This window comes from Protopterus annectens, chromosome 1.part0, assembly GCF_019279795.1.
Source record: "Protopterus annectens isolate FY-2018-M chromosome 1.part0, PAN1.0, whole genome shotgun sequence".
Lineage (NCBI taxonomy): Eukaryota > Metazoa > Chordata > Ceratodontiformes > Protopteridae > Protopterus > Protopterus annectens.
Genome location: NC_056725.1, coordinates 1,760,145,215 through 1,760,170,723, shown reverse-complemented (window position 1 = coordinate 1,760,170,723; position 25,509 = coordinate 1,760,145,215). Strand labels below are relative to the sequence as shown.

Sequence of the window (25,509 nt, the reverse complement as noted above, 5' to 3'; positions counted from 1 at the left end):
TGCAAGAAATCTGAGGTATCTTCTGCAGATTGGTCGAATGGGGACGTGCAGGTATGCCTCCTTGAGATCTAGAGTTACCAGCCAACACTCCTTGCCCAGCATGGGAAGAAGTTGCTGTAGGGTCAGCATTTTGAATTTTGGGACAATGATGTATGTATTTAAGGCGGACAGGTCGAGAATTGGTCTCCAACTTTTTTCCTTTCTTGGAACTAGGAATAGTCTGGAGTAGAACCCCTTTCCTTGCTCTGCTGTTGGCACTCTTTCCACAGCTCTCATGTTTGCTAACTGCATTATCTGTTGTAGAGCCTCTGTTTTTTGATTTGGAGGTAGATTTGGCATTCCTCTTTTGACTGGTAAAGTGTGGAAGTGGAACCGTAACCTTGATCTATGGTTTGTAAAATCCACTTGTCTTTTGTAATATAGTGCCAGTTCTTTGAAAATAAGGTTAATTTTCCGCCTAGAGGAGCTGCTATTTGTTCCCTGGTAGGTGGATTTAGGGTTAAGTCACTGTGGTTGAGTTGATGTAGTGGCAGAGGTTGTGTCTGTGCCTCTGTTGTTACCTTGCCACTGTCGTCCTCTGTAGGCACCTCCCTGGATTGGTTTCTGCCTCTGGAACGTCTATTCCTGCCCCTTTGAGATCTTGTGGAGTCAGGAAAGGACCAATTTTTGGCAGGCCAGTTCCTGCTAAACCTTTGGGGTTGAACCTGCAAGAAATCTTTAACCGTTTGAACAGATTTTGCCTTTTCTTCCATTTTCTTCATAACCTGCTGGGCAGGTGTACCAAACAAACTTGTCTTATCCATAGGAGCATCTAGCAACTTAGCTTTAACATGATCCGGTAGAGCTTGCTCCTTTAGCCATGCATGCCTTCTTATCACTGTGCCAGTCATGGCTGATCTAAATGAAGCCTCCAGTGCATCATAGCCACATTTTAAGGAATGGTTACTAACCTGTTGTATGTTATTTACCATTTCTAATACATATTTCTTATCAAGAGATTCATCAGTGGTTAGCTTTTTAGTTAACTGATCAAGCATAAACTCTTGGTATTGTATCATGTGAAACTGACAATTTAAAGCTCTAGCTGAGAGAGTAGCTGAAGTGTAGACCTTTTGCCCCATCTGTCTAATGACCTTGCTTCCCTTTCTGAAGGAATAGGGTTTTTGCTATGGTCGCTACTGCCTTGGGACCCTGGGATATAGTTTCGGGTCTGCAAGTGGGGCCTTGTAAAGGTGGTGATGAGTGTCTGGCACCCTGTAAAATCTGTCTGGTTTGGCAGGGGCTGGAGGTAAAGAATCTGGTGCGGAGCAGACATCATTGAAAGCATCATCCACCACAGAGAGAACAGGAGGTATAGCTAAGGGCCTGTGCTGTGGAAGGTGCAGAAAGGTCCTAAGTCTTTTCTGGAGTCTGAAAAATCCTGTTGCTGCCATTGGAACTGCTCTCGCATGGCATGTAAGGTTTCCCCAAAGGAGAATTCTTCTGGTGGGGAAGCAGCTGGAATGGATTCCTCAGCATCAGAGTCTTCAAAATTGGAGAAAGGAGCCTCTGGCTGATCAGTTATGTCTGATTCATCGGCAGACTCATCAGAGGACACTGGCTCAGGGGCTCTGCCCTAGGTCTCTTCTCTGGGGCTGAGAGGCCCTGTCTGGGTGAGATTGAGATCCTCTAATTAATGAAATTAAATCTTCTGCCAGAGTAAGCATTTGAGAACTAGAGGAGGGCCTGGTTGTAGGGGGTTTAACAGGCACTGTTTTAGTAGTCTTTGCTGCTTTAGCCCTGGCGAAGGCCTTAATGGACATGGCTGCTGGAGGCCTAGCAGCACCACGTGCTGGGGTAGAGACATCCAAGGGAATGGTGTCTGATAAGTCAGTGGCAACCACCATAGTGGATAAAATTTCTGAGGCCGTTTCAAGAGTGGCAGCAGGGGCCTCAGTTGTAGAGATAGATTCAGCTGTACTTTGATCACTTTTCTCTGTTTCGGCCGAAACCGAGACACTCGCGGTTTGCTTAACCATGGTTTCGGCCGAAACCGCGGACCGCGAGTGTCGGTCTTTATCTTTGCGTTTTTTTGGCAGATTGGGTAGTCGGAGGATCCGACGGCATAATGTACGCAAAATCAGAACCGAAAAACTGTTCAGCAAACTCCGACCGACGCCTAAGCGTTCGTCGGTTGAACGGCACAGGCCGAACAGGCTGCTACGTCGTGGGCTGGGCCTAAACAAGGCAGACAATAAGAGTGGAAATCTTTATGAGGTATTTGTTTCCCACAGGTTAAACAATTATTAACTTTTTCTGACATCGGCTGAGGCAAGAAAGAGTCCCCAACGGGGTACTTAGCTTTAGAAGTCTTCGAAGTAGTATTCGGTAGAAGTAATCTCTGGATCCGACCGACCGGCACTTGCGAACAGCTTCTGCTTCGGGCGCCACGCGGCAAGAAAGACTGAGGAAAATGGCGTCGGCTGATGCCTTTATACCCGAAGACCAACAGAGATGACGTCGGGTGAAGTGCGACATCAGCCGAAGCCGGACCCGGACTTTGGAATCCGGCCGACTGAAGGGCTGCCTGACGACAGGACAACCCAGTTGTTATGACTGCAGATGCATCCATGAAGGACATCAAGAGAATTTTTTTTTTTTTTTTTTCAGAACAGTGCAGAAAAACAGGCAGTAAATGCTATTAAATGCTTTAAACGGCTGTCACACTTGAGTGTGTAGCCTAAACAGTTACAATTTGCAACAAAAGAAACTTTAAAGTGCAAAAACACAAAATAACAGTTAAATGCAGTAGAAACTTGTAGCAAACAGGTAGAAATGCAGTCGCTAGACAGTAGACACTTGAAAAGCCACAAAAAGTATACTTATATCAAGAAAGAGTCACTTTTTCGCTCTCTGCTGCTTGAATCACTCTGCAGGACCCACGAGGAGCTGTGCTGAGTTAATATCAAGCTCAAAAGCGCAAAATGCAGAGGAACAAGAGAAGTGACATGGGCATTTTGAATGAATAGGGAAGATTACCTCTGAGATTGTCCTAATAATTCAGTAGTCATTCTAAGAGGATCCAATATTGATCAGCATAGGAAGACATGGTTACCAAACCACATTGCTTTGACAAGGATGGTCTGCACCTGACCCCTCTAGGATTTCGAATACTGGCTAAAACTTTATCCTCCTCCATAGAGCCTTTTATAGGTAATGCCAAATTGACAAACCTACCAACACAGCAAAATCAACTCAATTGAACCTCAAGGTGTTATTACTCAATGCTAGGAGCCTAAACAAAAGCTGACCTCCCACCAAGCCCTCCTCAGACTTGAGAATATAGACATCTGTGCAGTTACCAAAAGACGATTTAAGGCTGCATCGAGTACCCCAGCAATGCAATGTTTCACTGCCTTCCACACTTTTAGAACAGTAACTGCACAGACGTGGACTAAAGGTGAAGGTGTCTCAATATACATCAACATCAAACATACCTCTAGGTTGGTTAAACAGGATGATGCACTGGAGTTTCTCCACCAGGTCACCACAGATAAAATCTCATACCATATCCTAGCTATAGGTAACCCTCTAAGTACCATGAAACAAAGTTTGCAGATGACTGCAAACTAGGAGCCATAATCAAATATCCTAACGATGTGGACATCCTACAAAAGGGCCTCACTAAGACAGATGCCTGGTGTCAAAGCTATGGCCTCAAGCTCAATGCCAAAAAGTGCATTGTCATCCCTTTTGGTAAAAACCCTGTACCCATGAACTACCCCATAGGCGGTAGTCTACTTAACACCGAAAGTGTGATAAGTGACCTTGGGACACAGGTGGACAGAAGTCTCTCCTTTGATAATCACATCGCCACAGTAGTAAGGAAATCCTTCTACGTGGCACACCACATCACAAAATGTTTCTCATCCAGGAAAAAAGAGGTCATTGTTCCCCTCTACTCATCAATCATTAGACCCATTATAGAGTAAAACGCTCCTTTTGGTATGTACCTCACAACACATCTACAACAACTGGAAAGGCCACAGAAATACCTCACAAAGAGGATTACCGGCCTCAAACAGATGCCCTACGCAGACCATCTAAAAAAACTCCAGCTTTACTCTGTCGCATATCGCCTACTCAGTGGTGATCTCTGCCTAACATACAAAGCTATGTCAAACCCACAGCTGTTGGACATGCTCCATGTAAAGAAATCCCAATCCCTCTGAGCTACATGCTCTAGGGACCTAAACCTTGTCACCACAATAAACAGAACATGCTGGAGGGATAGATTCCTGTCTCAGAGACTTCCCATACTCTGGAACAAACTACCTATCTATATCAAAACAAAGCTCCTCATTAGCACTCTTCAAGAAAAATCTTGATTGGATGGGAGATAGGAAATTCACCCCGGGGATCACTTCTGTGGCTCTGCTTGACAGTGGCACAGAAAAATCATTTTCTTGGGAGGAAAAAGCCAGGGTACCGTTTGGCTAGGCTTATATAGGCCCTAGGGCCAATGGCTAAGTACCTACCTATGAACCTAAACTCATGGCGCATACTTAAACCTATTGAAAACACTCACCATCCAACCCAACACCCTGCTTATGGGGGGCATTAATTACCCTTCTATAATCTCAGAATCTTACATGGCCCCAAATCTGCATGCACAGAGATTCCTGCACTTGTAAATACAAACATCCTTAATCAGTTTGTGCATACACTCACTAGAGGTTCCAACATACTGGACCTCATACTCACGAATATGGAAGAATACTGCAAACCCCCCAATATCACATCCTCCCTGGTAAGGTCTGCCCATCAAGCTCTCTTCTTCGAAATCAAAATCAAAATCAGCCCTGTAATTCCAACAAATCCAGTAACAGTTAGGAACTATTCCAAGGTAAATTATCTTTTACTAAGAGACAGTTTTTGTCAAAATTCAGTGCCCCTCCAAATCCAGAGAACAAAGCAGCTTGTGCAGAATTCTTAACAGAAACTCTGTACAAACATGTCAATGACTGCACAGAGGCAGATGTCCCTTACCAGAAGTAAGCCCAAAATTAACTTCAGAAAAAAAACACCCTGATGGCATCCTAGATTATACAACAAAACAAAAAAAATCATGCATAAAATCAGTTAGTGTAACTCTCATAAATATAAGAACTCTCTCATCAAAATAAACAGGCAGCTAAGAGGGCTAATTACGTCCAATAAAGCCAATTCTGAGGTCAAAGTAGTCTCTCAAGCAAAAGGCAACCATAAGGCCTTCTTCAGCCATGTCAGAAACCTGAAAGGCAGCACACAGCAGTGTGTGGAACTGGTAGTTAATGGTGAAGCATTCACTGAGCTGGGTGACACAGTAAATCTGCTGGCTGACAAATTCAGTTCCAACCTTACCCCCCACTCAGTCCCCAGCCATGTCCCAAAAAACACATTCAAACATAACCCCTTGAACTAGGAATAGAGCACATGTCCTGGCCGTGCTTGTTAAGGCCAAGAATGCAGCCTCAATGGGCCCCAATTATATCTCGGGATGCCTCTTAAATTGTGTAAAATATGACCTGTCACGGCAACTGGACTTGCTTTTTAACTGCTGTCTTAAAACAGGCTTTGTACCACGAGAATGGAGAACTGTAATGGTCACCCCTCTTCATAATGGCAGACCATCAGAAGATCGTCAGAACTATAGACCCATTAGTCTTACTTGTCTTACATGCAAAGCCATGGAAAAAATTGTCATAGAAATGATCAACAAAGGCATAGCTTTTCAGACACTGGATCCAGCCCAGTTTGGCTTTATTAAAGGAAGGTCATGCCTACTGAATGTGATGGACTTATTTGAAAAGGTCACCAAGGCAATGGATTGAGGGTAAACACTGTATACTGCCTACCTTGACCTGGCTAAAGCATTTGATACAATACCCACTCTGGCATTGTAACACACTGGATAGCCAGCTGCCTCAAAGATTGGACCCAGGAAGTTAGGCTTAGTGAGACCACCTCCTTAGATGCTAGTTACCAGTGCAGTCCCTCAAGGCTCTCTGCTGGGCCTACTCCTCTTTTGCATCTACTTCTCAGTAGTCAAAGTTAATGTCAAAGGCCTCTGACTAACCAAGTATGCTGATGGCTGCATACTGGGAGCAGTCATAGAATCCCCAAAGACAATATCATGTTACAAGAAGGCTGCTGCCAAAAGCACAGCTTAAAACTCAATACTAAGAAATGCATTACAGGACCTTCTGGGAAGCCGGCCACCCTAGCAAACCATGTCATCAATAAAACATCCCTAAGATTTGCCCCAACAGTCATGGATCTGGGAAAATATGTAGACAGCAACTTGGCCTTTGATCAACATGTATCCAAGGTAGTAAGAAAATCCTTCTATGTTGCTCAGCCTATAAGTAAGTGCATGGCATCTAGGTACAAGGAAGTCATTGTATCACTATACTTGGTCCTCATCAGATCATTAAGTAAACCAAAAAACATGGCATCAGCCACCAAAACCACAACTCGAACTAAAGAATAAGGTGACTGGGTTACAAGAATACAAACAATAAATTTGATTTACTGCTCGATACCCATGCAGTTCCTGGCTTTGTGTGCATTCTTGTAGCCCAGTCAAATTGTTCTTTAGACCCATCACTCAGTATAATGACCCTTTGGCATGTACCAGATCAGGCATGTGCAGCAACTGGAATGTCCACAAAGATTCCTTACCAAAAAAATATTGGGCATAAACACAATGTCCTATGCAGATCTCCTCAATGCCATATCTCTACACTCAGTATTCTATAGAATACTGAGAGGTGATCTATGCCTGGCATACATGTCATCCCTGGATGCCGCTATGATGAACCTTTTGCACATCCACAAAACAAGCAGCATCAAAACTGTTAGATCTAAAGACCTAAATTTTGCTTGCAACATAAACAGGACATGCTGGAGAGACAGATATATCTCAAAGAATTCCCTTTCTCTGGAACATGCTCCCCATCCATGTGAAACAAAGTCCCTTCCTAATCCTATTAAAGTGTAAATTGGACCATTGGATGAGAAATCTAAAATTCACTCCTGGTTTGTGCTGACATCTCTTCTGATGGACAGAGGCAACCAGTAAATAATGTCATAGCCAACAATCACCCCACTCTCTCTTTATATATATATGTATATATATATATATATATATATATATATATATATATATATATATATGTGTGTGTGTGTGTGTCTAAAACAGTATACACCTATGAAAAACAGTGAGATATGCATAAAAGCCATGAAAGTGTTGTGTCTGAGTTTTCGACCACTTGGGGAAGCACAATAGGTGGCATCACTAGAAGGAATGCAGAGATTGAGTATATGTTAATGAATAAAGGAAAAGAAACAGAGTTGAGACATAATGTAATCATTCATGCTAATGTAATGCACATTGGACAGTATGTTGTCTGGGGCAGAGTTTAGTCTTGCATTACAAAATAAATTGAGTACCACTCGTGGAACAATATAAAAAAAGTTAAATGGCTAACATAAGAAATGAGACAGTGACTTTGAAAAGCATGCATCTCAGTATTTTGACTTGGCTTGTGTAGTAGCGATCATGGCCTTGTATGTTGTATTACTTTTAATTAATTTTGATTTTGTGTTTATGTGTGTGTGTATGCATATGAGAGAGAGAGAGACCACCTCCACAAAGAGGCCTGTCACTAATGGAGTTTCTTATGGATCTGTGCACTCCTTTTTAGGATATACATCTTGGAAGTCATGGCCAATGTCAAGGGCCTCTAACTGACCAAGTCTACAGATGACTGCAAACTAGGAACAGTCATATAATCCCCAAAGACACCAACACCCTACTACACGAAATCAGGGGATTTGGGAACACATATAGATAGTAACCTGGCTTTCGACCAACACTTGTCTAAGTTCGTAAGGAAATCATTCTGTGTTGCTCAACTTATAAGCAAAGGCATGGCATCTAGGTCCATGGAAGTCATTATTCTACTCAACGCAGGCCTCATCAGGCCCATCATTGAGTATAACACCCCTATTCGGTACATATCTGACCAGGCACATGCAAAAAATGGAATGTCCACCGTGGTTCCTCACAAAAAGAATACACTGCATAAACAGCATGTCCTATGCAGACCACCTCAAGGCCCTATCTCTATACTCTGTTTCTTACAGAGTGCTGAGAAGTGATCCATGCCCCGCATATGAAGCATCCTTGGATCCCACTGTTATGGACCTTTTGTGTATATGCAAAATGAATAGCATCAGGATTACTCGATCTATAGATATAAACTTTGCTTGTGAAATAAACAGGACACAATGGAGGGATGAGTATGTGTCTCAGAGAATTCCCTTCTCTGGAACAGGCATCTCATCCATGTGAAGCAGAGCTGCTCCCTAATCCTACTCAAGAGAAACCTGGACCAATGGATGGGAAATCGGAAATGCACCCCGGGTATAACACCTATGTCTTTAATGAACACAGGCAGTCTGCAAATCTTGCCATAGCTAACATATACCCCTAAAAATAGCCTCTAAGACACAAACTTGAAGGAAACATTTGAGATGCTTGGCTAGGTTTATAAAGGCCCCAGTACTGTTAGCCTAGTATATACCTATAAATGTTTAAGAAGCCTTTGTTCATTCTCTTGACCCCTTCGTCCGATGTCTTTGCTTCCTTCATCCCTTTCCCCATGGCTTGACTCTGCTCTGCTTTACTCCTTGTACTGTGCATCTTCTGCCTCTCCTCTTCCTTCTCCTTTTGTATGCCTTGTACATTGCCACTATTGCTAGCCTCACCTTCCTGTGTAACCCACCTTGGCCCTCAGTTCTTCCTACCTTTTTGCCTCATGCTTAAATCCTTGTGCACAGCTCTGAGCTCGGCATCCTTGACCCATTCTTTTCTCCATCAATTTGCCTGCAGTTGTACATGTCTGAAACTTAACTCTAATGCATCAGAATATACTCTGCCAAAGCCCACACTGTTGTTTGTGTCTTTGTGTTTTTATTCTTCTTTGTCTACTTTGCTTATGTGTTCTTACTCCCTGAACAGGATATCTCTGAGCCCTCTATCTTAGTTAGGGCCACATTCAGAACAATGTCCTTTCTGGTATAGTCCTGTGCCAGTTCGCTGAATTCTCTCAATTCCAAGAGTTCAAATGATTTTGCTTCCCATTGTTCCTGCAGCCTGACATCTCATAGTCTGCTCCTGGAAGATTAAGCTTTCCCATGACTAGTACCATTTTTCTCCTACCTCACTTCAGTCTTTCTTTCTCCTTCCCTGACATATATGGGGTCAGATGTATTCATCTCCCTTTCTGTACCTTAAACATAGGCTGTGACTCTATCTCCCTCCTTGATCTCTTCAGAGTCTGATATACCTTCTCCTCTCTGACCTCACCCAGCTCTCTCATGGCTCCATAGCTATGACTCACAAGCAGTGAAATGGAAACAACTTCCCTCTTACTTCCTATCAGTGTCCGGCAAGGATCAATATGAGGACCCTTCTTTTTCAAACTTTTTATAAACCAATTACATACTGCCACCCACATCACTAGCATAGTTCAATAAGCTAATGACTTAGCCTGTATATGTGTAGCCCCATCCCTACCGACACTTCAGGATACATCACACAATATTTTACTGCTATTGAAACTTGGGTAAAAGATTAAAATCGATTTTTTTTAGTAGTTAAAAAGAAGAAAACACTAAACTTATGCTCTACACTCTTAAGTGATACCTAAATGAAATGGTGGTGAACCAGGAATCAGTACTTAGTTGTGGAGAAACGAAGGGCAGTGTTCACTTGGAAGAGGCCTGTGCTAGGCCTGGTGAAGGCTTTAAATTATACTCCCTACAGGTACAATACTACAACCAAACCCAAGTTCTCACCACATATCAAAAAATTGCTAGATATTTAGCACCTATAGTGGGAGAGTGGGAGAGTCTTGGTACAGAATAACCTTATAAACCTTCCTTAATTGAAACCTGCCAACCCAGCCAGGCTTTAGGGAGGCTGGCATGTCAGGAGTAGTCTCCTTTTTTAAACAAGAAACATCTTTTGAATTATCAATTATGACACAGGTAATCATACATTTATACAAAGGAAAACAAACCATACTGACATATTTTCAGTTGCAAACATTATTCATCACCCATAATCTTCTGAAAAGTCATTGTCAATCGAACATTACATAGCTCATTCAATTCCTGCCTTCCCTTAAACATTATTCCTCCTCCAAAACATTATTCTGCGTGTATTTGTTCCTGTAATTCCCCCTTTTTTCTATGTAATTTATTCCTACCCTTTTCTAAAGGTCCCACTTTCAGTTCTTTTATCTCAGTTACTATTTTCAATACCTCTAGTACAGTTGGTTTAGACTTTGATTTACATTTCCATATATTTGCTTTTTTGGAAGCCACCAGAATTAAACTCAGCAAGACCTTAACATGTCTAGCCAATTCCAATACTGTATCATAGCTCAAAACATAATTTCCTTAGTTACACCAGTTTGCTCACCTAGTATTTTTGACAGAGTAGACTGTATGGTATTTTTAAGGTCTGCCAACTCATTACCATCCAAAAAAAATATGTTCTCAGTTACCTCTTTCTTTCACATCACACCTCAGACATTTATGGCCTACCTCAGAAAATATTCTTTGGAGTCTGCTTGAGGTATAAAAATACCTAAGCAAACACTTCCAAGCACACACACACACACACACACACACACATACACACACACATTCTCCCACCAATTCTTTATGAATTGCTTATCCAATCTCTCTCTTACCAATCCTTTCTAACTTCCTCCGATTGATTCCTATAGTTATGAATCAACATTTTACATGCCCTACTAATCATTCTTTTTTAACAGCAGCTTGTGTTCTACATTCTACTAAAAACTCTAACAGTGCTGGTCTGTCACTTAGGACCCTCTATTCCTTTCTCTTTTACTATACTCTAATTCAATCCTCGATAGTGAATGCAATCTCTAGCCTGCACTCCAAATGAATACTTGACCTCTTCCCATTCTATTACCTTTCCTTCTCCAATTATTTGCTCCCAATACCTTGGTTCCTTTACCAGTTTTCTCCAGTAAATTCCAGCCCCTTCTTGCCCATCCTCTGTACCCCTAATTACAGTCATCTCTACCAGCAGAATCTATTTCCCCATCCCCATGTTGGCTTAAGGAGACATCTCTTTGATCCCAAGTGCCACCAATCTGTGACAGGATGACTCAAAGTACCACTACACCTGGGATCAGGATGGTGCACTATTGATATTAGCCAACCATCTGGGGGTAGAACAGTGCAAGATCTCATGGGATACACCCCAAGGTGGAAAATGGGTATGTACCTCCCTTAATGTCTTTATTCTCTATCAATACACTAAATAGGATTGGGATCAAGTCCTAAGAGCAAGCTCATGACCTGCAAGGATTACAGAACTGTAGAATGCTGGACTTACCTAAGGGAGGGTCAAACCTCAACCTATTCTCCAAGTGTCTATGCCTGATGAAGTTCATTAACTTATGTGTGGTGCTACAATTGCTTAAAAAGCTCTAAAAATCTGCCATTTCTTTGGCCATGAAACAGGACAAAAGTTTTTCCAACCCCTCACCTTCAAATAACTTTGCTGAGCTTCTTACATGTGGCACTGCCAGTTTTGTGCTTCTCACCAAGACACTGTAAACAATACCGGTGCAGGTCTTGGCTGGCAATTTAACAGCAACATGTACACTTAACATCCCTATGTCTAGCATGCAAACTTGGAACTTTAATGAGAAACAGGAAGGATCAAGAGGAAAACTGGAAATAAAAACTTAGGGATTCAAAGGATGCGTGCACTTATACATCTTGCAGATTACATCACAGTGTTTATCAGTGGAAACATGCAGACATTCATAAACATAGGACTTTAGAGGAAAAAGTGCTAAATTGTAAATATGCAACCTAGAACACTTAAATTAATATCCTCAGTGTTTGTTCAAATGCTTTATACTGTATACTGCTGAAAAAATGATGTTAAAGCTGTTCTGCATCTCTAATATCTTAAAGCAGATGCTTGTTTGTCTTTCCCCAGGTAGACCTTACCTACAAAGTCTAGCATGTGTATACTGTAGAAAGACTCCTGTATCTCCCTGGCTCTGGAGAACTCGGTCCCAGTCAAACTGATAATCCGACAACAGGGATCCTTTGAAGTCCTAAAAAATGACCAGTTCAACCATTACTTAATGGCACGTGCACACACACACGCACACACTTACATAAACAGAGTTATTCATAAAAAATCATTACCTGAACAATGAGTGCTGCTATTCCTACTTTCTCAGCGGTGTCGTCTGGATTGTCCAACTCCTTAGTGGCTGTGTAATTCAAGCATTCGTAATCAAAATTTGAACCAAATCATTGAAAAAAGGTTGCACAAGAGTAAGAAACAATGTACAGATGACTTATTTTCTTTTGCTAAATTTTTTTTATTCTGTAAACGTTTTCATTTAACTATTCTCCAAATGGTTCTGTTTCTTGCCTTTCTGTCCTGTCCCACTTTTGCCAACTCACAGATTAAGTAGTATAAAGATTCTGTAATCCCATTTGATAAATACTATAGGCTAGGTAATTACATTTGGGTCACATGTACCATCTTCCACATGACAATGTTAACTATTAGTTTGCTTTGTATATAATGGCAATGACATTTAAATAAATATGTATATCTATAACGTTATCTACATCTATGTTTTATTTACTATGTCAGCCTTTATTTCAGACAAAAAAAAAGTTATATCTTACCATAACCCTCCATCTGTCCTTTCGATCTTCATCAATTCTTGACTGACAGGTTACGATTCTGATCCTTGGAACTGATCTGGCCGTTATATAGCTTGCTTGTGCCAGTCAAAAAAAACTCTCAAGTTAAAGGTCTATCGATAATGCCCCTCTCTGCATTACTTCAGATCAAGTTTGCAATTTTATAGACAGGAATATATATCTATATCCATATATATACACCCACATCGAAATTAACCACCATGAAGAAACCATGTTCAAGGAGTAACCTAACCCAAGAACCAGGACAAAAATCGCTCTGCCAGGAGTTCCCAGGAGGAGGAAGGAGGGAGGAATGTCAAGAACAGATGAAGAGTTCAACACAGATGGAATGTTATGGTAAGACATGACTTCTTTATCTGATGTTGTCAATCTTCATACATTCTTGACTGATGGGACAGTGTTTCCAGCTACTTTAGATCCTGGGTGACCCTATGGAAGAATATTCCTGAGAACCATAGAACCAAAGGCGACTCTTCCCCTGGAGACCAAATCCAACTTATAATGAGTGATAAAGGTATGCAGAGTAGCCCATGTTGCTGCTGTGTATATTTCGTCCATGGAAGCCTTCGTCTGGAAAACAGATGATGTAACCATGGATCTGGCGGAATAAGCCTTATCCGGCATTGGTAATTTTTGATTGTTTTTGTTCTAAATGAAAGTAATGCAATCTTCTGACAAGGTAACCTTAGACATAGATTTTTCTAAGGATGTACCAGTGAAGGAAATAAATAACTAATCTGATTTCCTTAATTCCTTCGTTCTACTGAGGTAAAAACATAACTGTCTGTTTAAGTCTAACAAGTACAGGCAGTTTTCACCTTTGTTGGTAACATTTGGAAAGAAAACTGGTAAGTCTATAGTCTGATTGACAGAATCTGAAACCATCTTTAGAAGAAAGGATGAATTTGTCCTGAGTGTAACTCTATCTTTATGGAAAAGTAAGTAAGGAGGCTTTGAACATAAGGCTTGCAATTCGGATACTTGTCTTGCAGAGGTCAGCAGAAGTGTCTTCCAAGAGAGAAACTTCAAATCACAAGTAGCTGCTGGTTCAAAGGGAGTAAAGTACCAGTGATTATAGAACAACAATGGTAGCAGAGGCTCTTTAAATGGTGGCTTTAATCAAATAGTTACCTTGAGGAAGACCTTACATAGTCTATGTGAAATTAAAGATAGTTGTCTTAATCCATTATGAAAATTAGAGATAGCAGCTAGAATTACCTTAACAGTAGAAGCAGACACTCCTTTTGCAAAGAGGGAGGCCAGAAATTCTAACACTTTTTCCACTGGAGCTGAAAAGGGGTTGAGACCATATCACAAGCCCAGATTGAAAACCTCTTCTGCTTACTAAGGTAGAGTTTCCTGATGGATGGTTTATGTGATGCAAGCAAAATTTTTCTCACCGGAGATGGTATTTCATTATGCCTGGCAACTAATGGAATCGGAGGAACCAAGCAGTTAGCTTGAGACTTTGAAAATTGGGATGCAACAGTCCCTGAGGGTGAGACAGAAGGTCTGGAACTAGGTCCAGGACCTATGGACGGTGAACTAGATGAGGCCATAGGAAGGGAAAACAAATCTGTCGAGGCTAGTAGGGCGCAATGAAAATTACTTTGCTTCTCAACCTGGCTGCTTTCTTGAGAAAAAAGTGAAATCAGAGGGGAAAGGAGGAAAGACATACAGGAGACCCAGGGGCCAATCGAGGAGAACAGCGTCTCTCAGGGACTCCCCCTGAGGGGAGATCAGGGCAAAATAGCTTCTGCACTTGTTGTTTAGGGGTGAAGCAAAAAGGTTGCAGCAAGGCTGGCCCCAGTGACAAAATATCTTCTTTGCTATAATGGGATTAACAGACCACTTGTGAGGCAATAAAATGCACTTGCTCAATTTTTCTGCTATGACCTTTGAACACACTGGGATGTGCATTGCTATCAGAAAGTGACTGGAGGTAACTGCCCATTACCACACTTGGAGGGCAGAGGGAATAGGTACTGGTTCCCCCTTGTTTGTTGATATACCAGACTGAAGACATGCTGTTTGACTGAACTGCAACTGTTCCCTGAGGGAGAACAGAGTGAAATCCTTGCAATGCTAGAAGCACCACCCTCAACTCCAGGACGTTGATATACAAATTGGCCTCTAACATGGACCAAGTGCCTTGGACTGTCCTTCCCAGATAATGCCCCCCCACCCCATCTGGAAAGCATCCGTGGTCACTATGGCTTTGGATTGAGGATGGACAAAGTGGCAGCCCAAAAGAATTTGCTCGGATTCCATCCATCATGACAGGCCTTTTTTGCAGCGACTGGTGAGAAATATGAGATGGTTCATAGGGTTAAGTATGGACCACTGATTCGCTAGTAGTTACTGTAGTAATCTCATGTGATATCTCACTAAAGAGACCAGAGTTATCGCTGCTGCCACGAACCCTAATGCTTGAAGTACTAGTCAAGCTTGAACTTTGATTGAGGTCAGGAGAGAATGAACCAGAAATTTTATTCTGTACTACCTGTGGCTGCCATGAACCCTAATGCTTGAAGTACCAGTCAAGCTTGAACTTTGGTTGAGGTCAGGAGAGAATGAACCAGAAATTTTATTCTGTACTACCTGTGAGCAGGTAGGGAGGCTACACAAGAGTGTGTGTTTAGACGAGCTCTGATAAATTCCTTATTTTGAGAAGGGGTCAGTTGGGACTTTGATTGATCATGATGCCTAAATCCATGAACAACTGCAAGATGATTTCTATCACTCGTAACAGTAGAGGTCTGGTCGAAGCAGTGATGAGCCAGTCACCTAGATATGGAAACACCCAGAATCTGTGTAGTCTCAAGTGAGCTGCTACTGCTGCCATACATTTGGTGAAGACTCTGGGGGCTGTAGTAAGACCAAAAGGCAGCACCTTGATCTGATAGTAACTGGCTTCTTGGCAGAAGCGGAGAAACCTTCTTGAGCTTTTGTCCATTTTTATATGGTAATACAGGTCTTGAAGGTCTATAGACAACATCCAATCATTTTCTTCCAGAAAGGGAAGTATCGAAGGAACCATGACCATCTGGAATTTGAACTGCTGAACAAACTTTTTAGAATGCTGAGATCCAAAATGGGTCTCCAGTCCCCTGTCCTTTTTGGAACTAAAAAGAATCTAGAGTAAAATCTGAATCCTCTTTGGTCTGGTGGGACTTCCTGGATGACTCTTTTTATAGCAGCTTTTGCACATCTAAGGCTGCTTGGGTCTCTCTGACTGGGTGGAACACTGGGGAGCCTTAATCGAGTTCTTGGGTAAAGGGAGAAGGAGAGAAGGTTACCTCTGGAAATTATTCTCAGCACTAAGGCATCTGTGGTCATATGTCGCCAGGCTAATGAGTGCAAAGAAAATGTTTCCAGAGGTAAACTATCGGACCTCCTTTCAGGAGTGCTGATAGGGTTGGCCAGAGAAGGACTCCCTGGATTCCAGGTTCTGCAGGTCACCTCTGCCTCTAGGACTACATTTTCCATTTGAACTCCCCACTCTGCCCTGAGGGGAGTCTGTACCATGTGTGTCCTGGCAAGGCTTCTGGGACTTCTTAAACCACATTGTCCCGCTCCTCTGATTCCTGGAATAGGCTTGTTAAGGATCAGAAAAACTTGTGCCAACAGCAGACAGAGTCTTTCCACCTTTCTCACACCTGGAAAGAGTTTCCTTAACTTGGGTCTGAACAAAGATCATCTGTCAAAGGAGCATTGATGAAGGAAGATTTGAATGGCTCTGCAAACTCACACAGGCACATCCATGTGTGTCATCGAATAGCAATGCCTGAACCGGTTGACCTGATCGCCCCTTCAGCTGCATGTGCAATGAGCTTCATGGATGAATTAGATTTATACTCCAGGGTAGCTATAGCTGGGAGGCCACTTTTTCCTGGACCCCCTCAGGTTACAGTTCCTGCCAAGGTGTCTGGCAGCTCCTTGATCAGATCCCTTTGAAGCCTAGTAAAATGTGCCATGAAGTTCGAGGAGCTGATAGTAAAGGTCGATGATGCATAAAACTTGTTCCCCAAATCTGTCCATCATCCTCGACCCTTGGTTAGGGGGATGAACAGTGGAACTTTCCTCAGCTAGTTCCTTTTTAGTAGCAGCTAGCACCACCATGGCATCTATTGCTAAGCCTTTCGCCCAGTGTTGGTGATCCTCGGGTACCGAGAGTATTCTATCTGGTCACCGGGGAATTGGTTCTATCGAATCAGGAGCCTTCCAAGCCCACTGAGCGATCAGCTTAATAAGATCGTCAGCAGGAGGAGTCACCCAGGAAGTAGAATGGTGGGCTGCAAAGGCCTGCAAGTACACAGACTCTTCAGAAGAAGGTTCTTTGGACTTCCAGTTACCCCCTGCAGATTTCAGCAAACACAAAAGAAGTGAAAAAACAAGCCAGTCACACCAGGTACTTAGCATATTTGCAGTTTAATCCAAATGCTTTCATCTTACTAGTTTCAGACTTCTTCAGGATTCTGAAGTCTGAAACTGGTAAGACATAAGCATTTGGATTTAACTGCAAATACGCCAAGTACCTGGTGTGACTGATTTGTTTTTTCACTTCTCTTGTGTTTGCTGAGTTGCTGTGTGGTTTTACTTACCCCTTGAGGATTTCCAGGGTGTCTCCAAAAGATACATCTTCGGGGGGGGGGGGACTGGGCGGATCTCTCCCTTCATCGAAATCCGCGTTTCTCAGTGACAGACTCTTTAGAGGAGTCTAGGTGTTTCATCTTACACAGTCTCTTTTGAGGGGGCTCGTCAGTGGGAATATCTGATGAGGACTCGGAAGAAGGGTGGCCTTTGGATGGTAATTCTTGCAGCCTTGGAGCTCGCTGTCTGGGAATTGAGGTTGGTGTAAACTTTGGAAGGACAGGGTTCAGATGGTGAGACTCCAGTAACACAGAAGCCCCCCGAGAAGTAGCAGTGGCCAAGGCTCTTTCCATGGCTTGGAAAGCAGGCCCCCCTGAGGAGGGTTGGGAGCCTGGAACCAAGTCTGACAAACTCGAATCCGGGGTCACATCCAGCCCCTAAAGACCCATCTCCAAGCCCAGAGTCAAGGAAAGACCTGCAGCCAGTGCAGACTGCAGTGGTAAGGTCGACTCTGAATAAAAAACAGGAGACAACTCAAACCCCCCAGTCCCAATGGCAGAGGACCAATTCCAGGGACCCATCGGTTCCAATGGCACTAAGGGAGTCACAGCCATGCCCGGAACCAAAGACAAAGATGTTGTTGGAACCGAAACCATTGCAGCCTATGCAGTTGGGGTCAACAGCTCTAAAGCCTGCGAGGAGGTCAGATGAGGAATATATTTTGGGATACTGGGAGAAAACTCCCCTGCTCCAGGAGGAAGAGGGGGCTGAGAAGATGGAGGAAGACCCCTGGCTGTCAAAAGCTAGTTTGGAGAGACTCCTAGTGGAGTGAACAGACAATACTAAGGGAGAATCAGGTCTTTCTAAGAAGGGGCTTGGAAGGTGACCCACAAAGGGGTCGACTGTGGGTGTGTATCTTGTGCTGGGTGTATGGAATGCTTCAGTCTTCGGCACCGGGGGATATGCTATGGACTGAGCATCACAGGAGGTGTCAGCTGATAAAGTCGGTGCCGATATACAGGATGTAGCTGGTACTGGTGTTGAAGTTGGTGCTGGTGTCGTAGTCGGTGACTATGTTGAAATAGGTGTCAATGGTACCAAAATAGCTGTCAGTGCTGAGGATTCAGTACTTTCCAAGATTTTTGGAACCTTAAATTTCAGTTCTGTAGAAGATCCAGCAGAACAGCTTTTATGCTTTTTTAGTGTTGGTGTCAATGGAGATGTCTGCACACAGAATGCTTAAATTCTGAACCAGAGGCCAGAGGAGACTTGTCAACCTTTGACAAGGCTTCTTCAAAGGGTGCTTTAAGTATCCCTTTAAGAATAAGCTTATTCTTATGTTCTGCCAAGGTTCTGTTACTAAAGCCCTGGCAGACAGAACAGCTACTATCAAGATGTGGTGCACCTAAGCAATAAGCACATCTTCCTGTTGCACTCTTGGCACTGTTTAAAGGATGTGGTAGATTTCGACTTACCTGCCATGGTAAGCAAGAATAATAAAAGGGGGGGGATACAGACTCACTCATACAGAAAGAAGAATCCTACCAGCGATGGTAGGAAACATTACCTATCAGTAAGTTAGAGGAGGGAAAGAAACTACTACTAGTTATAGTAGGCGAGAAATACCAAATGGTATAAGGGACACACAAAAAGGGTAGACATTTGACAACAAACTGCTAGATATTAAAGGAGAAAAACTTTAAATATAGAAAAAAAAAAGAAGTTATGTACTCACCATACAATTCCATGTTTGTTGTCCATAATCTTGCCTTCATTCTTGATGGTTGGGTTCGGAACAGAGGGTCGGTTCTGACTCGGCCACATACTAAAGCTCGAGAGTTTTCACTGGCTCAAGGCTATACCCTATCCCAAGGTGCCTAGTGACAGTTACCCAGATTTCATTTGTAAGAAACCAATTGCTAGACTATCTAACTCACTATAATGAAAGCAACAAACTCTCTGCCTATAACTCATGAGGCATGAAGGGAATCAGAGAACTCAAAGTAAATTTCCAAAATTTCCTCTCGATCCTCAAGGAAGGAGGAAGGAGGGCGGGATGCAAGAATGAAGGTGAGATTATGGACAACAAACATGGAACGTTACTGTGAGTAAATAACTTCTTTATGTTATGTTGTCCTATCTCACCTTCATTCTTGATGGTTGGGACAGCGTCCCCAGCACCTTTTTTCTTGGGTGGCTCAAGGGAATAAACTCTTCAGAACAGTGGAACTAAAGGATGCCCTGTTCCGGGAGAGTGATAAAGGTATGAGAGTTGACCCATGTGGCTGAAGCACAAATTGAGTCTAAGGGTAGTTTGGCTTGAAAGGGAGGTAGACATAGCTCTAGTTGAATTACCTCAAAATTTTCCTGGTAGTTGTTTGTGTTGAGAGCTATACACATAAGTGATGGTGTCTGTAAGCCATTTAGATAAGGTGACTTGAAACTGAAGTTGCTTTTCTGCTTTCTGAAAATGAGACGAACAGTTGGTCAGATTTTCTGAATTCCTTTGCCCTATATAAGTAAAAACATAACTGCCTATGAACATCCAATTGGTGAAGCTTGTATTCTGCCCTGTTGCCATGACTGGGGAAAAATACAGGTAGCTCAATAGACTGATTTAAATTGGACTCGGAACATACTTTTTGCAGAAAGGGGGAATTTGTCCTGAGAGAGACTCTGTCTTTGTGGAAAATCAAATAGGGAGGACGGGATAGACAGAGCATGCAATTCTGAAACCCTCCTGGCGGAGGTAATGGCTGTTAAAAAGATAGTTTTCCAAGTTAAGAACTTTAGTGAACAGGAAGAGGTAGGGAGAATTAAAGGAGCTAATACCAAATTTAGATCCCAAGGAGGTGGTGGTTCTCTTATGGGAGGTCTTAACAGGAATGTACCTCTCAGAAAGGCTTTGTATAATCTGTGAGACATTACATTGGATCCCATGTCTCTTACATGGTAGCTTGCTATGGCAACTAGTTGTACCCATATCGTGGTTGCAGCTGCACCTTGATTAAAGGTTTCTGTTAAAAATTCCAGAATTGCTGACACAGCCGCTGTAAAGGGGTCTATATGGTTCTTGTCAGCCCAACAAGAAAATCTCGTCCATTTTCTCGCATAAAGTTTCCTAGTTGTATTCTTGTGTGACAAAACCACGATATGTAGCACTGCTGGGGATAGTTCTGGAAGACTGGCTAAGATGGGAAGTGGAGCAACCAAGCTGTCAGCTTGAGGCTTTGAAGACAGGGGCGGAGCATTCCTGACTGAGGAGTCATAACATCCAGCACTTGGTCCAGGATCCAAGGCTCCTCCTGAAGATGGGGCCATAGGAAAGGGAGCCATATCTCATGAGGTCAGTAAGGAGCAATGAGAATCAGCTTGCAACTCAATGATTTGGCTTTCTGGAGAACTTTGGGTATTAATGGAAATGGGGGAAATGCGTAAAGAAGTTCCGGGGGCCAATCGTGAACAAGTGCATCCCTGGGTGACTCCCGGGGAGAGGGGATTAGGGCAAAGTAGCTGCTGCATTTGGAGTTGATGGACGTGGCAAAGAGGTCGCAGCAAGGCTGGTCCCATTTGCGAAAAATTCGCAATTTCCTGTTTGACAGACCACTCATGCGGCATAAGAATTGCCCTGCTTAGTCTGTTCGCTATCACGTTGGATTTCCCCAGGATGTACGTTGCAACCAGAAAATGTTGAGAAGATATTGCCCATTGCCATACTCTGAGTCTCTCGACAGAGAGGGGTAAGATCTGGTTCCACCTTATTTGTTGATGTACTACACCACAGACATATTGTCTGTCAGAATCACAATTGTGCCTGTTGGAAGAGAGTTCTGGAATGCCACAAGCACCACTCTCATTTCTAGTCATTGATGTGCAAGTGGTACTCGTGTTTCTGCCAAGTCCCTTGGACAGTCTGTCCCAGATAATGCCCCCCCCATCGTATCTGAGAATTGTCCGTGGTCACTGTAGCTACTGGTTGGGGGAGGACAAACGGTCTGCCTATCATTACCTGCGTGGACCAAAGCCACCAAAGTAGGTCCCTCTTGCAGGTGTCTGTAAAGAGGATCTTGTGTGACATGGGTAACTCCTGCATGGACCACTGAGCAAAGAGTAGTCACTATAATATTCTCATATGTAGATGCATTAGTGGTACTGTTATTGCCTGTGCCACTGAACCAAGAACCTTGAAAACAAACTTTGCCTCTACTTTCTTCTTCATGAGAAGGATTGACACCTGATAGTGTAGCATTAGTACTCTTTTGTGAGGCAGTTTTGCTACCATGTCTTTTGGGTTTAAGTCTGCCCCTGTAAAGGTAATATGCTATGATGGCAACAAGGCAGATTCTTTTAAATTTATGGTAATGCCTAGCTCTGTGCAGAGGTAAATGGTGGTGTCCCTTGCCTGAGATAGTAGATGCTCAGTGGTGGCAGTCAGGAGCCTGTCGTCTAAGTACGGAAACACCCGGAATCCTAGACGCCTCAGGTGAGCCGTGACTATGGCCATGCATTTGGTAGACACTCTGGGGGCTGTAGTGAGACCAAAGAGCAGAGCTCTGAATTGGTAATGACTGGCTCCCAGCTGGAAGCATAGATATCTCATGGGTTGCCTGTCCATCTTTATATGGCAGTATGCATCCTGAATATCTATGGAGCACATCCAATTGTCTTGTCCCAGAAAAGGGAGTATAGACTGCAGTGTCACCACCCGGAACTTCACTTTCTTTACAGACTTGTTCAGTTTGCTGAGATCTAAGATTGGCCTCCAGTCCCCTGTCTTCTTTGGAACTAAAGAGAACCTTGAGTAAATTCCGGATCCAATTTGGTCTCTGGGGACTTCTTGGATGGCTCTTTTTTCTAGCAACCTTTGGATTTCTAGAGTTGCTTGATCCCTTTGACCAGGTGGGATGTCTGGGAATGACACCTTGTTGGAGGGGGTGGAGAAGAGAAGGGTATGATGTATCCCCTGGATATAACTGACTGCACCCAGTTGTCTTGAGTGTTGTCGAGCCAGGCCTTTGGGTACAGTGATAATCTTCCCCCAACTGCCTCCAAAGGTGGATAATCGGGCCTTCTTTCAGGAGTACTGGAAGGGCCTACCAGAGAACGTACCTCTGTTGCCCTGGTTCTGTGGACACCCTCTGCCTCAAGAGTGGCATCTTCCATTATTACTTCACCCTCTGACCTTGAGTAAATTCCGGATTCAATTTGGTCTACGGGGATTTCTTGGATGGATCTTTTTTCTAGCAACCTTTGGATTTCTAGAGTTGCTTGATCCCTTTAATCAGGTGGGATGCCTAGAATTGATCTTGTTGGAGGGGGTGGGGGAGAGAAGGGTATGATGTATCCCTTGGATATAATCAACTGTACCCAGTTGTCTTGAATGATGTTGAGCCAGGCCTTTGGGTACAGTGATAATTCGCCCCCGACTGCCTCCAGAGGTGGATAATTGGGCCTCCTTTCAGGAGTGCTGGAAGGGCCTACCAGAGAACGTATCTCTGTTGCCCTGGCTCTGCGGACCCCCTCTGCCATGAGAGTGGCATCTTCTATTATTATTTCCCCCTCTGCCCTTGGGGGAAAATTCACCATGTGCGTCCAGTGAAGCTCTTTGGGATTTCCGGAACCAGATTTTTCCACCCTTCTGGCCTTTGGGATAAGGCCTGGTAGGGATTGGAAAAACGTACTCACATGGCAGAGTTTTGCCATCTTGTTTGCACCTGGTAAGAGCCTCTTCAGCCTTTCGCCTGAACAAAGATGAGCTGTCAAAAGGGGCATCTATAAAAGGAAGACTTAAATGGTTCAGCAAACTCGCAAAGGTGCATCCAGGAATGCCTCCTCAGAGCTATTCCTGTGCCTGCTGACCTACTCGCTCCATCATCTCTGTGGGAGATGAGGCTCATGGAGGAGTTTACTACAGAGTTTAGAGTCGCAAGCTGAGAGTTTACCTTGTCTGGCACCCCTGCAGCTGTACCACCTTAGAGGGTATATTCTAGCTTCTTCAGGAGATCCCTCTGAAGTCAGGTAAAATGGGATAAATAGTTCAGCGACCGAAGAGTAAAGGCCACCGAGAAAAACATATGCTTCCCATATCTGTACAGCGTTCCAGACTCTTTATTCGGTGGATGGACAGATGAAGTTTCAGCTAATTCCTTCTTGGTGGTTGCCGCCACAACCATAACATCTACAGGAACACCATTGGTCAAGAACTGCTTGTCATCTGGGGCAGTGATAAACTTGTTGGGCCTTCTCGGAACAGGTTCCACAGATTCTGGAGAACCCGTGTCTTTCGACTGACTATGCCAAGGAGTTGGTCGCAGGGGGGAGACACCCAAGAGGTGGAGGGTCGAGAGCCAAATGCCTCCAAGTATACAGACTCATCTTCAAAAGGGGAGAGGGTCTTCCAGCCACCTCTCTGCTTCAGGATCTCTAAGATGTCTGAAAAGGAGACATTCTCAGAGAGTGACCATGGGGACCCTTCTGAATCCTCTAAGTCCGTATCCAACGTGACAGACACAGGGCTAGAGAGATGATGTTGAGATTGACACTGCCCTTTCAGGGGAAGAGTAGCTGGGGCCGAGGGTGGAGCACTCTCGGGAGAGAGCACACTCTTCATCATCTCGAAGGCACCATGATCCTGGTCCAAGGGAGCCTCCAGCTCTGAGGAACAAGGAGACCTCCTCTGCACCAAGGATGATGGCTCTGAGGCTGACATGGGCACCAAACTCACCTGCGCCGGAGCCCCAAGTGGAAGAGTCAGATCCGACAAGGGTCCAATTCGACTACCCCCCCCCCCCAGAGCCAAGGGAGTGTCGGCTCCCAGACCGCTCGATGGAAGACAACATAGACAAGATCGGTGCAGAGGTCGGAACTGAGACACCAGGGATGTTTTTTGGGTCCGACTGTTCCACCTCACAGATCTCCAGGCACTCTGGCTCTGAACTCGTTTGAGTCGGAGGAGGAATGGCAGGTAAAGTAGATTTGGTGGTTGACCCCACAGCCTTCTGAGCTGGGCTTGATAACATTTTTCCTAGGGCCGGTGTCCGAAGTAACCTCCTAACCACCCACTCCACATCATTGTCCAATAGGTTCCTGGATGATCGAGTGGAATGGGTGGATGATCTGTGGCTACCTGCCACCGATTGCAGCAGAGAAGACTGGCACCCAATAGGCCTGCTCCAAGGATGGTGACCAGCTCCTTTTATGGTTCCGAGACAGCTCTAATAACTCAGGAGGAACTGACAGATACTTGGCCTTCTCAGAACCGACAGACTTAGGATCCGAAGTAACCTATTTTTCTTGTCTCTTCATCGGCTCAGAAACCGAAGCTGAAGATGCTGATGCTTTTGAGGACTTGCCAGAAGATTTGGAGGCCTGATTCCCTTCAATAGCCATTTCAGAAGACTAATTTAATAAGCCCCTGACTATTAACTTGTTTTTCTGCTCCTGCAGGACCCTCGAACTAAAGGCGTGACAAATAGAGCAGGAATCCTGCAGGTGAATGGCCCCCAAACAATAAACACAGCTAGAGTTGTCCATCTGTGATAGACATTTTTTGTGTGCAAGAGTCACATTTTTTAAAACTAGACTGTCTAATTTCTTTGGTAGTATCTTTAGACGTCCTGGTAATTTGTCACAACCAACAATTAGTCAAACCAGCAATTAGTCACAACCAGTACAAAAAGGACACACTATAAAGTAGTCTAACTCAAACTAAACCAACACCAGAAAGGAAAAAGACCAAAGTATATTTTTGAAGAATAAGAAGACGAGAGAGATAGGGTTAGAGGAGAAGTCTCTAAGTTAAACGACGGACTCCTCTAACTTGAGGAGATGCCTCTAACTTAAACGGTGAAACCTTAGGGTTTTAAGAAAAAACAGGGGGAAGAGAGCCCTCTAACTAAAAATAGGCTAAGAAAGAAGGGGGGCAAAAACAAATCTCTAACTTAAATGGATTTGTTTAAGAAGAGGCTAAATTTAGCCAGGATAAGGCCTGAAAGAATGACGGCCCACACAGAAGCAGCAAAAACACAGTGAAATAACCAACAACTATCCTTAAAAGGCACCCAAAGAGTAAGCTATCTAACAAAGTTA

The 25,509-nt window shown here is 43.6% G+C and overlaps 2 protein-coding genes across 4 annotated transcripts in view; one reads left to right on the top strand and one right to left on the bottom strand.

The window, feature by feature from the left end:
• MBOAT1 (membrane bound O-acyltransferase domain containing 1) overlaps positions 1–25,509 on the top strand; it is a 1,680,446-nt gene that overhangs the window by 1,135,566 nt on the left and 519,371 nt on the right. The window lies entirely within an intron of this gene.
• Positions 1–25,509, bottom strand: part of LOC122799819 (probable arginine--tRNA ligase, mitochondrial) — a 461,760-nt gene that overhangs the window by 287,469 nt on the left and 148,782 nt on the right. Inside the window, exons 3-4 of the mRNA XM_044069138.1 lie at positions 12,295–12,362; positions 12,091–12,200 (exon numbers count right to left, since the gene is read on the bottom strand). Of these exons, the coding sequence (XP_043925073.1) occupies positions 12,091–12,200; positions 12,295–12,362 (178 nt within the window). The remainder of the gene's footprint in view (positions 1–12,090; positions 12,201–12,294; positions 12,363–25,509) is intronic.